This window comes from Apus apus, chromosome 4, assembly GCF_020740795.1.
Source record: "Apus apus isolate bApuApu2 chromosome 4, bApuApu2.pri.cur, whole genome shotgun sequence".
NCBI lineage: Eukaryota > Metazoa > Chordata > Aves > Apodiformes > Apodidae > Apus > Apus apus.
In genome coordinates, this window is record NC_067285.1 from 31,786,064 (window position 1) to 31,799,113 (window position 13,050).

The 13,050-nt window shown below is 43.1% G+C and overlaps 1 protein-coding gene across 1 annotated transcript in view; it reads left to right on the top strand.

Moving 5' to 3' along the window:
* The first annotated feature begins 994 nt into the window (after positions 1-994).
* Positions 995-13,050, top strand: part of REEP3 (receptor accessory protein 3) — a 41,212-nt gene continuing 29,156 nt past the window's right edge. Inside the window, exon 1 of the mRNA XM_051618650.1 lies at positions 995-1,076. Coding sequence (XP_051474610.1) covers positions 1,045-1,076 — 32 coding nt within the window. The 5' untranslated portion in view covers positions 995-1,044. The remainder of the gene's footprint in view (positions 1,077-13,050) is intronic.

The window sequence follows — 13,050 nt, forward strand, 5'->3', positions numbered from 1 at the left end:
TCCAGCAGATATCGGGATAGTTAAAATCTCCCATGAGGACCAAGGACTGCAGTTGTGAGGCTGCTTTCAGCTGCCTGTAGAAAGCCTCATCAACTTCCTCATCTTGATCAGGAGGTCTGTAGTAGACCCCCACAACTGTGTCACCCATACTACCCTGTCCTTTAATTCTTACCCACAGAATTTCAACTCGCCCCTCATCAGCCCCTGTACAAAACTCAATACATTCTAGTTGCTCTCTCACATAAAGAGCAACTCCACCACCTCGCTTCACCGACCGATCTTTGCTAAAAAGCACATAGCCATCCATGGCCACATTCCAGTCGTGTGAGCTGTCCCACCATGTCTCTGTTATTGCTACCAGATCATAACCCTTAGACCGCACACAGACCTCTAACTCTTCCTGTTGTCACGGGAGGAAGGGTGAATGGTGACAGTCATGGCACAGGCAGAACTTTCTACCACCTGCTGTTCAGAGAAAAGAGGAGGCAGTCTGTTTCAGCAACACGTTCCCCTTTTACGTGTAGCAGCAGCTCTGCGTGAAGTGTGGAGCTGGTATGTGGGGACGGGTTGTGATGGATTGGGTGTCAGGGAGCAGGCAGCTCCTCCTGCCTGTCCCGACCTGCCCGACCATCAGCTTGTCAGGAGTCCCCGGACTAGGTCGTGCTGTGACTGCCTTGTCCCGCCTTGGGCAGCGGCTGGTAACGCCGCGGCCGGGGAAGGCACAGCGGTAACGGCACGGAGGCAACGCGAGGAAAAGGCGAGGGGCGAGCGCCTCGATCCGCCCTTCCGCCTAGAGGTGGTCGCTGCGCTCCGGCGGGAAGAAATGAGAAGGGGAGAAAGGCTGTCTTACAGCATTCCCAGCTAATTACTCCTGTCCCCGCTCCCCCCGCGGTCCCGGCCCATCCCCAGCCTCGAACTCGCGGCCCCGCCAGCCTCGGGACCCCGCGCGCCCCGCCCCTCGCCGGGCGCATGCGCGGAGCCCAGGGGGCGGGGCCGCGGGCACTCGGGCCCGGTGAGGGACGCGCCGCGGCCGCCGCCATCGCCATGGTCTCCTGGATGATCTCCCGGGCCGTCGTGTGAGTGCGGGGCTGGGGGGAGCCAGCAGCCTGGGCCGGGGGCTCGTCCCGTGGGTGGGCGCGGGGCTTCTGTCGGCGGGGTTGGGCTGGGGGCGGCGGCGGGAGGGCGGCGGCGCGCTTGTCCCTTCTTCCCCGCTCCTCTCAGGTGGGCTCCTGCGCGCCCCTCGGGAGCCCGTGGGGCCGCCCTGGGGCCTCGGCGGGGCCGCCTCGCCGCCCCAGCGCGGCCTGTTCCCGCCGCGCCCGGAGCAGGTGGGGTGCGGGGCGGCTGTCTCCGGGGGCCGCTTGGTGCTGCGTTCAACCGCTCCGCTCTTAGGCGTGTCGTGAGTTCAGAGCGCGTTCCCCCCCGCCCCGGCCTGGGCAGGAGGGAGGTAGCGGGAGGGACGGTTCTGCCCGGGGGTGACACTGGTCTGGCAGCAGCCGAGCTGTGCGGTGCCTCGGAGAGGGTGGCTGAGCTCCCAGAAGCTCTCGCAGCCGGCACCGGGCTCCTGGTGGGCACGGGGTGTCCCCCCTGGTCACCGCCCCGTGTCTCTCCCGCTGTGAGCGTGTTCTAGGGCTGCAGCGCCAAGCAGCTCGGGCCGCTGGTGCCCGTCACACGGAAGCCGTGAGCGTTGCTTGGATCCCAGTGAGCCTACCAAGTCTGTTTGGTAGCTGTTTTTCTTTCTGACTTGGGGCAGAGCTGAAAGGGCGAGAAGACTTGGGAGTATCAAATGCGGGTCTGTTGAGTATGGGTCCCCAGCTGATGAAGGGGTAGACTGACGGTGTTACTGTGCGCTGGTCTTTGTCAAGCTGAAATGTTGGCAGCCCAAGGGTCAAAGTTGCATAGGTGAAAAGTAACGTCTTGCATGTTGTCCAAGTTCTATGTGAGAAAGAGTAAACTCCAGTGCCATTTTTTGTCTTGGGCATTGTATGGTTCCTTCATGAAACTGATGGGTTGTTTTGTTAATTTGAGTAATATTCCCTAGTAAATATTGAGTAATATTTGAGCAACTGAGTCTTCCTCCTGCTCCTTGCTGAATAGCTCTGTGACTGTGGGGGCCCTGGTGCTTATTGGGTCACTGGATGTGAGCTTTGCTGTGTGTGACTTTTTGCCAGGCAAATGAAGTGAATCTGCTCACAAAGCAGTCCAGCAAACATCTGAATTAGTGCCAAGGATGTAGCAGGAGTGTATGACCCAAAGTAGGATGTAATAGGATTTCCCTGTTTTGTTGGTGACAAACATCCCCTCAAGCTGTCTGGTGTCATTGTATCTGAAAACTTTTATTTGCTGTCAGAAAGCTTTCTCATACTGCCACGCACATGTTCCTGCTGCGATCCAGTCGCCTAGATAAGTAGCAGTCCTTCTCCCTCTCCCTGAGACTTGTCAGATGATTGAAACTTGTGATGCAGAGCATTGTGTTCCAGGACTGGCAAAGGACAACACTGGTTTGGAAGAGAGAGGCTGTGGGAAGAATTGCTGTTCCTGCACTTTGTCAGTGTAGCCTTCCCATGACCAATAACCCAGCGCTAGAGGAGAGAGGCATATGCTGACTTTCTGTATATCAAATGTAGCTGCTGAACCTGTTTCTACTTTGTTACATAAAAGCACCAACCAGATTTTTTTTTTTTTTTCTTCTAGCAACAACTTAGACTGCCTTGGTTCTACCTAAGGGTAGTATCAGCAATGCTGAGCACATCAATTTCTAATGGCCAGGTTCATGTGAAGCTAGTGTGAAGCTAGTGGTTTTTTTCCCATGCAAATTGCAAAGGGCAGTATTTGCACAGAGGATTAAGTCCTCTCTAGGCCTAACAAATAGCACAGGGACTGAAGAGAAAAGTTACTGCTGTCCACAGATTTATTGCATGAGGCAAAAAAAGACAGTGTATTGCATTTCTGTTGTTGGGCTTTCTGGTTGCTGTTGGTCACTCATTTGTGTGCCCTGATTATCTTTTCTAAAAAGGGAGTCCTTAATATTTATGAATCCTCTCCGCCTTCTTGTGTCCATGTTTCTATCTGTGGGACTTAACTAGTTTGCCAGTGTTCAGCTTCCCAGAAAGGGAGAAGTGTTCAAAGAGAACTTGGACAGCTTCAAGGCTATTGTTTAGCTTTGCTAATAGAGCAAAATTCCTACGGAAAAGGAAGATGAGAAGCACAGAAGTTGATGTAGACATGGGAGGTCTTAATTTCAGTGGTCTTGAGACTGCCCTCATTGTCCTCTTCTCCCAGTGTCCATTATGCTGTCTTTCTCTATTTGATTTGTTTTCCTTCCTGGTCTCTCTCCAGACACACCCGTTCCACTGTCCTTGTTTCTGACTTGTGTGTCATGAGTTCAGAAGGCGTATGCTACCTTTTCCTTAAATGCCGTAAGAAGGATGGGCGTATTTTTAACTACTACACAGCTGTTAGGACCTGAAGTTCTCTATTATTTATGCAGTGTTTTAATTTTGGTGTGGTGACTTCTGGTGTATGTGAGAGCTATGCACATCCTGTGCTGTCTGCAGCAAGACCAGGAAACTGTTCTGTCGTGTTTGGGCAGCCATCAGGAATACCTGTTCTCTTGACTGGTGATTGGAAGGTGCAGCAGTTGTTCTGGCTGCAGCAGAATTCTCTCCTGACTGTCTTGCCTATTTTTCAGGGCTGAAAGAGCATCAAAATATTAATTTGTAGGTGTGTCGCAGTGCCCTCTACTGACTTTTGGCGTGGAGGACTTGTTCTGACATGTGTCCCCCAAGCAAACTGACTTCTGACTCGCTTTAAGAGTTTGCTGTTTGGGGTTAATCAACTCCACTAAAATAATTTAGTTAAAGCTTTCAGGAACTAGGGAATGGAGCTACTAGAGAATTAGAATTCTTAATTGCATGTGAATTGTCTCGGAGTCATGCACAGGAAACTGGGAGTGGTTCAAATGAATCGCTCCACATAATTTTTGGCAAAACTTCATTTTAATGAAACAATGTCCCTTTGCTCTATAAGTGGTGTTATACTTGGGCATCTAAACATGTGAAATACCTTGTACTAATTGCATGTCCTCTCCTTTCTGTCAAGAAGCACATAATTAAAACATTTTTCAGTTAGAAGTACCCATTATGGGGTGCTGCTGTAGCAAGTATAGGTCGTTACTAATTCGAAAACACACTGGCTATTGCAGCAGTTTTTTCGGAACAATTACTGCAGGGTTTTTCCTTTTTTCACTTCCAAACCCAACAAGAATATAGTAATTCCTTTCAGAGTCTCAGAAAACTTCTCCAAGTGGTACACCTTGTCACGTGCTTAGCTTTAATGATGAGAATGGCTTTTTAAATTTGTGGCTGACCATCTTGTTAACTCTAATGGAGCCTGGGCCTGTTTCTTAGTCTGTTTGGATTGCTCATTCTTGTAATTTGTAAGGTCTGAGCAATTGTGTATGCATCAGTTGCTGAGACAGTATTTAATAGTAAACACACAGTACTTGTCAGTCACAGCCTGGTATGGATGAGATCAGACTATCCTCTTGTGCCAAACAAAGATGTGAAGCATCCTAAATACAAAGTAGATGGCCATTTTGTTCTTGCAATCTGTTAAAGCAGACTGTCTGCTGTAATCTGTTAACTTTTTTTTCTCCCCTCCTCACTTAAAAATGAGAGTTCCCCCATCTGTGTTGCTTTGCAACACTCTCTCTACCCTCTTGTTTTAAGTACATGTTTTGTTTTCAGTCAAGCTGGTCAGTAGTCGTGACTGTTGGGTAGGAGAGTTGTAGTGGTTCACAGGAGAATATAACTATCTTGTGTACTAGTAGTTACTTCTCTGTCTGCTCATACTTAGAATGTCTGCCTTCCCAACCCATTTTTAGAGCCTTGCAAGGAACAAAAGATGTATAAGTAAAAGATTTGGCCAGCATTTCTTGATTCTGATATTACATTATAACTGTAACTACATGAAGCTGAACAAAGACTGGTTGAGGCCCACAGGAGGTGACCTGGAGGTAAGGAGTAGTATTAGTCTTTCAGCTTTTGCTACTTTACATATTGGAGCTGCTTCTTTCATGGTAGTTTGCAAGGCATTCTCTTACTCTGCTTTTAAGCTGCTGTTGTTCAACGTTTCCAGGCATCCACCTTAGAAGTACAAGACACTTGAGAACTGGTGGCAGAAGCCATAGCTGCTGCGTTGACTGGATTGTTGTCCAGAATATCTGGCTTAGCATTGTGGTGATGTTGTATGTAACTGTGTATGCTTTGTTTGTAAACCTGGATTGCATCTTGCGTTTGGAATATAGATTTTTTTAATTTACAGCAATAAGGACAAAAAATATTTAGTCTCTTGTTTGCTAATCAACATGCTGTCAAACATGTTGTCTTGAAACAACCATAATTCATCAGGTGGAATTAAGTAATGATAGCATCACGTGCTGTGTGGAAGGAATAGCTATGTACAGTCTGGTCTCGAAGTCAGAAGGGCCATTTGTAGGAGAGTTTCTCTGACTGTTTGTAGCCTGCTCTTCTTCTGACAGGATGGTTCCAGCTGGAGTATGAAGGATGTTGAGTGCTGTTGAATGCTGAATGCATTCCAGTTTCAAGGCCTATAAATTGCTGCTGCACTCCTGTGGAGAAAAGGAGTTTCTGTCAGAGTGTGAGTGACTGAGATGGAGAGATGTGCTGAAATGTCTGTCTTGCCACAGAACTACAAAGATTCAGTTACCATGTATCAGTTATCCTCGGCATTTCATGCCAACACTGGCCTGTTGGTGGGAGAGGCCATCCTTCCCCTCACTGTCTTTTCAGTCTCCACTTTCCACAGGGTCCAGAAGTTGTGTGGACACGGAGTGAGTCTGGCTGTTTTGTGAACCCAAGTGAAAATTAGCATGATTGAGAGAGGTTTATCTTTTGTTAGTTGCACTGACCTGCACCAGCTCATGCTTTTGTCCTGTAGTTGCTAGGTAAGTGCTGTGCTGAGAATTAAAAGTTGCAGGACAAAACCAGCATTGTTTTTGGCATCAGTATATTACCAGACTGGTTAACACATACTCTGAAACTACTTTCTTCACTTGCAAATTTTTGCTTATTCTTTCTTGTAACTGAAGCTAGTTCGAGTAATAACAGTGCAGCTGTTCTAATCAAACAAGGTGTCAGATTTTGGAAGGGTCTTAAATTTTATAGGTTGAAATCTGTAAGCATATGAAAGCCTAGGGATTAAGAGTATTGTCTCTTCTGTGTGAAAGTTTAAAATCATTTACATAATTGAGCAATTAAATAATGTGTCCAGTAGTTCAGCTTTGCAGGCAATCCTAACATGTACAGCAAAAAGTGTCTGCTCACTGAACTTGTAATGGCTATTCTGTAAGTTAGTGCAATGCAAAATGACTAGCTCTGACAATTTGTTAGAAGTAAGGGTCCCCACTGCCTGCCTGGCATGCCTTTCCTTAAATCAGTGTTTGATAGGCAGTCTAGCTGCTCTTTTTTCTCCTGTGTTGATGGGATGGTGCAGATGCAGCACATGCGTGGTCAGGGCACGCAGCTGGTGGCAGGCGGGTGGGTTGGAGTTTGCTCAAAACAGATGGAGCACAACTAGAGGCATGCTGTGGAGTCTGACAGGCTTACTTAATGATCTTGGCATGTGCTCTGTTACAAAACGTGCTGAAATACACATCTGTGTCCTATGCGTTGTAGATAAAGAAATACTAAGAACTGCATGGTCTGGCACAAAATGACATTTCTAATTAAAATGCACAACCTCTACTCCTTCATGTTCCACCACCAATGTTTGCTTTGAGCGTGTTTTAGGCTCTTGAGCATTTCTGCAACCTAGATGGAACAGCTTGTTTTTCCCTGGTTATTTTGTGTGTAGAGCCAATTCCTGATATGCTCACATAAGGCTGAGGAAGATACCAAGCCAAACTCTGATATTTAAAAAAAAAAAAAAAAAAAGGTTGCTTTGACTCAGTGCTTTTAATCCTTGATAAGAAGTTATTTAAAAATGTGTGCAAAACATGTCTGGCAGAATCCCCTGTTCTGGTGCTTCATGGGTAAAGAAGCTTCCTCTAAGCTTTTTGATCCTTTGTGTTCTGCTTTCAAAATTTATTAATTTCAAAATCTCTGTACTATTATGTGAAAGGATTAGGGTTTTAGAGAAGAAAATAGTAAAGCCAAAAGCAATACAATATCTCTGAGACTGTAACAGTTTATTGTTGGACAAATGAAATGAGGTGTATCGTCTATGTAGGAAAGATACTGCAGGTTTTTCTGTTGATCAGTGTGACTTGAAACATTCCTGGCCTTGGTGGCACTGAATAACCAATCTGAGATGCTTTTGGATATAGGGAAAGTAAAATACTCCAGAATGGCTAACTCTCTCTTGAGCTTTTTGTGCGACGTCATTGTTAGTTTCCAGTTCAGTTTATCACTGGCAAAGTAAGAAGTTGTTAGTTCTGTTTGCATGGTGGTTTTTAGCTAGTCTGCAAGCATTGACATGGAAGTGAGTTTAACTAGATGAATGTTTCCCCTGTGTTTATCATCTCTGAAATACTGCTTGCTTATCCTGAAGACAGTTGGAACTTGCATTTGATGATGGAAGCTAAGTGCAATTTCTTGCAAAAGCCTTGAACTCAATATTTAAATGCAAGGATTTCTGAGGCAGGCTTTTTCCTGAAGTGAGAAGTCTGATGTAATGTGCAAATAAAACTGTTGGAACTTGTGGTGCTCAAAGGGGAAAATCAGAAAACACTTAGTGCTTGTGCCTTCCCACCACTGTCTGGTTTTGTTATGTCCTTCCCCCACCCTGTTTTGTGACTCATTGATCAAAACCACGGACAGTGAGGAAAATGATCACTAGCTTAGAGATATCTTGTTACTTTTGATAGTATGAAACACTACCTTAAGCTGCAGTGCTAAAAAGAAAGGAAATTCTTTGGCTTTGTGCTCATATTACTCACTTTTGTCTGCTAATCTTTTTTCCCAGACTAGAACTTGGTTCTAAAACACATGGTTCATCTTACGTCTAAAAACATGTCTAGTGTTACTCTGCTGAAGTGTATTTGCTATTAGACTGTTTTAGAAGCCAGAGAAGAATCTGACCTACTCACTTTTTTCAGTGGTGAACGGCCTAAAGTTTACTTGAAAGACAGTGTAGCCACATTGACATAAAATACATGTTTTAAATGACTGCTATGGCACTATTACTTTGCCATAGATGCGTTATAAGCAGTGTTGGGTTTACTATTCTACATAAAGAACTTCGAGTGGTAGTTTTTCTTGACTAAAAATGAACTTTGAGTGCTTGAGACAAAATGGAACTTAAATTTGTATAAAGAGGATAATGTGAATCTGGTAAGTTACCTCTCCTTGACATTTGTCACAAGATGTTTCTGAAAAGGCACACATAATAATAGAATCATAGAATGGTTTGGGCTGGAAGGGACCTTAAAGTTCCAGCCTCTTGCCGTGGGGTTCTCTGTAACTTCTGGTTTCCTAGCCTGTTTATGTATTGCCATTCAAGCATATTTGTGTTAACAAAAGTAAACCTTTGGGAATTGTTATAGTGGACATTGTGTTTTTAAGAACAAAACCCAAACTCCTTTATTAATGGATGAGTCAGTAAACAAAAAACAAGAATAAATAATTTAGTTTCAGAAGGGAAGAAGTTAAAATATCTCCGAGCATGGTATTTTTGACTTAAAGGTGAAGTTACTAATGCAATTACATTAATAAGTTTGGTAGAGATTCTGCATGTTGTTGGTTCTTGACTTGGTGTCTGTCCAACAGCGTATTCAGAGTTCTCTAAGTACCGATTGTAAATGAGGAAGCTTTGGATTGACAGGTCCAGATGTTCTCATTGGTATCTGCCAAATGCAAACTTCATAGAAGAAGCCTTTTCCTGTGAACAATGGGGAAGCTTGGTTTTCGAATGCTATAGGAGACTTCAGAAATACTTTTCTGGGTCATAAAGATTAGCAGAATTGTTTGGAAATCTGGGATCTTAAGGCAAAAATGGAAGATATAAATAACTTCTCAAAAACAGACAAAAAAAAACCACCCAGCTGTCTGGGGAAGAGATAAGACAGGATAATTTTTACTTCAAGGGTTGGTGTTGTGTGGCTGTACTTTTTTCTTTGCTCATATTCTTGTATTTTCATAACATTTTCTTGAGAGCACCTTGAATCTGGTCTGCAACAATGCTATTAGATTCTAGGATGTGTAATGAAATAGAAACTTTCTTGGCCTTTGGTGTGTGAGCTTCACTTTTCTTTGAAAAACTAGCCAGCCAGATGACCATTCCGTGTTGTATGGCCTGTAGCAATATTGGACACTTCTTTAATGAAAAAAAAAAAAACAACAACATGGAACCCGTATGATGAATGCATGGTTATGTGCAGTGGGGTTTATCTTTCCTTACAAAGAGCTCAAAAATAAGATGTGGTTTTCTTTGGAACACATGGAAGCAATTCTTAGCTGGGACCCCTCCTATTTTAAATGTTAGTTTCCTATAGCTGATTATTTTTGTTGATGGTGCTCCAAAAACATTGAGAAGATAGTCATTTAGAGCAGCAAGCTGTGGCACAGTTGTGGATTTTAACTTGTAACATTCTCCAAAGCAGACCAGTGTAAGGCGAAAAAGCAAAGCTGACAAGGTAGGAGTCCAAGTGGAAACCCATTTTTTGTTAACAATATGGCATTCTGACGTATTGGAGGGATGATGGCTCAGGCAGAGATGGGAAAACTCCAGTGCAGTGACAAGTATTGAAGCCGCTTCCCAAAGCTGAAGAAAGCTTTAGGTGCAAAAAATGGTTGAAAAAAAAGCACCACTTTATAGTCTTAACTTGAGAGAATATAAACTTTTTTCTCTAATATTCAGAATCACCTGGGAAGTTATTAAACTTCCATAGTTGGAGAGTTGGATATGTCAGGTCACTTTTTCCATATACAGCTGCTGCAACAAGAGAAAATATGCTTGAACACTTTACTGCAAAGAGTTTCTCCCCATCTCATGCAGTTCAGATTTGCATGTCTATCTTGTGCTATTATGCGTGACTACCCATCGTGACTTTCATAAACTGGTGAAAGGTAATGTCACTCAGGGTCAGTATGTCCAAATTAGCACTGACAAAAAGCTGGCCTTGGATCCTTTTGGACAATTATTTTTCCCATCACTGAAAGATTTTGAACACAAGATACTGAGTTATCTTGCTTTGAGATTTAGATACAGAAATGGGTGAGGCTGCTTTAGACATTTTGTACAGGAGAATGTGATTTTTGGAGTTTTTTTGGGGTTTATCCTGGAGATGAGGTGTTTTGTATTTTTGGCAGTATTTGTTTTAGTTTGCTTCCATCAACTGCACAACTTTTGTTATTGAATTAGTATTGCTGCTCTTCAGCTGTGCAATCTTACTGTTTCTGTTACAGTTTTGTACTGGATGAAAGATCACTTTCATATGCACATAGGATTCTTACCTGGTCATTCCACCAGGATTGTGATCTTTGGGATCTCCAAGAGCTGAAGCTTTAAGGCTGTTAAGTGTTTAAATATGTGCAGGAGTTGGCAGTACTGAGGTGCTAGTATTTGCTTTATTCTTTCATGCTAGGTTTGGCTCTTCAAACATCCATGTATCTTAGCTTGTTCTGTTGGCATGGGACAGAAAGCCTTTGAAAGAAGTGGCCACTGACTATACATGAGTTAGCTAAAGTTACTGTAATCAGCAATTTTTGAGTATACCAGTTAGATTAAAATGTAAGGTGTTTGCAGGGTCTTTCCTGGATTCCTCTAGAGTGTCCTTGATAGCAGGGGCGTCATGTTCTTATACAAAGATTAAGACCTGATTGAAAAAATGTCAGAGCTTCCAAAATTATTTTGAAGACAACAAACACAAAGCTAAGAGTAGTAAGTAAGTAAATAAGAGAGCTGGTAACTTTTTTAACTTCAATTTGTCAAAACAAAACCTAAGTATCGAACGCATATGTAACCCTCAGGACAAAATTAAACACCTCATTCTTAAATTTGTAACATTCATGTTAACCTTATTTAGTACTTCATCTGCAATAAATTAGTCATGTCTTCTAGGACCTCATCAGAAGTATCCTAAATTGAGATCATCATGTGGCTAACAAAAATTTTCTGTAGGTGGTACCTCAGTAAATGTAAAGAACTCCTTCAGAAGCAAGTAAGCTCATATGTGTTTCTCTGTCAGTCACCTTCATTATATAAATTCTTTTAAAGCATAATAATCTAAAATAGTTTACTATATGTGATGGTTTCTTTGAATGTCCATATAGGTGTCAGCTTTCATCATTACATGAAAAAAAATAGTTCTGATTATGTTCTTGCTTACCTGCTCCATGGAGCAACTTTATTCATGCATGTACCAAATAGAAATAGAAAATACCTGCTGAAAATTCAGCTCCAATACTAGCTGAAAACTAGAGTTTGACCATTTTTTGAAAAACATGAAAAATAAAAATTAGTCAGTTGGTCTGTTATAACTGACATCTTTAATCCAGCTGTCCTTGCTGATAATTAAAAGAAAAGCACAGTAGAAGGGCACATATTTTTCTCTGAACTAAGTCATGCCAGGTTCTCTCAAGAGCTGCGTGAAAAGTAGATGATGTTATTCCTATTTGTTGGCTATTCTCAGTGCTCAGTTGTGCTCCTGCTCACTGATGCTACAGGTGGCTGCTGTGAGGCCACAAATACGTTACTGCTAGTGGTAAACAGTCACAGCAACAGGTGAAATCAGGGACTATTTAAGGTAGATTTCAAGGAATATAACTTATTTGAGATGTAACTAAGTGTTAGCAGTTTTGGAAATTAATATTTGTTCAGCAGGGATAGAATGCCGCTGTTGAGCTTGAGGTAAGAGCTAGGTGGAAGATTTGAGTCCTGTGATAAGGGTTACTCTGTATTGAAGGTCTTCAGTGTTTGCTCTTTATCATGTGGAAGTTTTTATAGATACATCTTGGTTTAGTTCCTCTGTGTGGGTGCTTGGAAATTATGAGTTCACCTGCTGATTGTTCTGCACACGTGGTGAAGCTTAGTAAGTCTGTAAACAGGAAATAGTCCTGGGATAGTCAGGAGGCTATTACAGTAGTGGGCAAACACGTATGCTAAAGTCATGAACTGGTAGGCATGCAGAGAAGTGACTAAGAGTTTTATAACATTTTTTGTTCCTACTAGGTTTCTGTTTTGCCTTCCAGTACTAGATTTTTGGAATTTTCTGTACTGCTGGGTTTGCTGGGCCTATTGACTGTATGCTTTGAACAGGACTTGAGAGCTAGTGTTTGAGGTTTTTTTGTTTGTGTAGTTTTGTTTTTTCAATGACACAGTGATGATGTCTCCAGGTTATATCCTTCTGTTAAAATATGCCTAGGCTGTCCAGCAGCACAAGGAAAGGTGACTGGTCCTGGACACAAGTTTCAGACACCAACTTCAGGCACAGGCATAGATTGTTCTAGTGAGATTTATATGCAGTAGCTTCTCCCCAAGCACTGTATGTGATCTATTTGTGAACAAGACACCTCTTGTTGTTTATCGGGGTTTTGTCCTGTCAAGTCTGAGAAGAGAGTGACTGGGAGAGATGTATTGTCAGAGCACTGATGCAGCTTCACTGTGTGAAAATCTCTAGGCTGACTCCTTAGAGATAGGGGCCCAGATATTGCTTTGGGAGTTGTTTTTTAACAGTACCTTATTCCAGACTGCTGCAGGCCCCTGAGAGAGGGCTGTTAGGATGCACATGCAGCAGTTTTGTTGCTGGGAGAGTGGGACTTGGACTTGTGTTCGGGGTATATTGCTGAACTGGCTAACAGGCTGCAAGCTGTGTAGGCTGTGAGTTGGAAGCTCAAGGTTAATTATTGGTGAAGGAGGCAGTACATCTCATGTTATCAAGTTCATTGTTAGTTAAGACCATGCTCTGATCTTATATTGAGTTATATAAGGTTTTGTGGGAGCAAGTTGAATGAGTAACAGACAACCTAGAAAATGCTATGAAACTTTCCAGTGCTTTCAGGTGGTTTTTAACTGCTTGAGTAGTTGTAATAC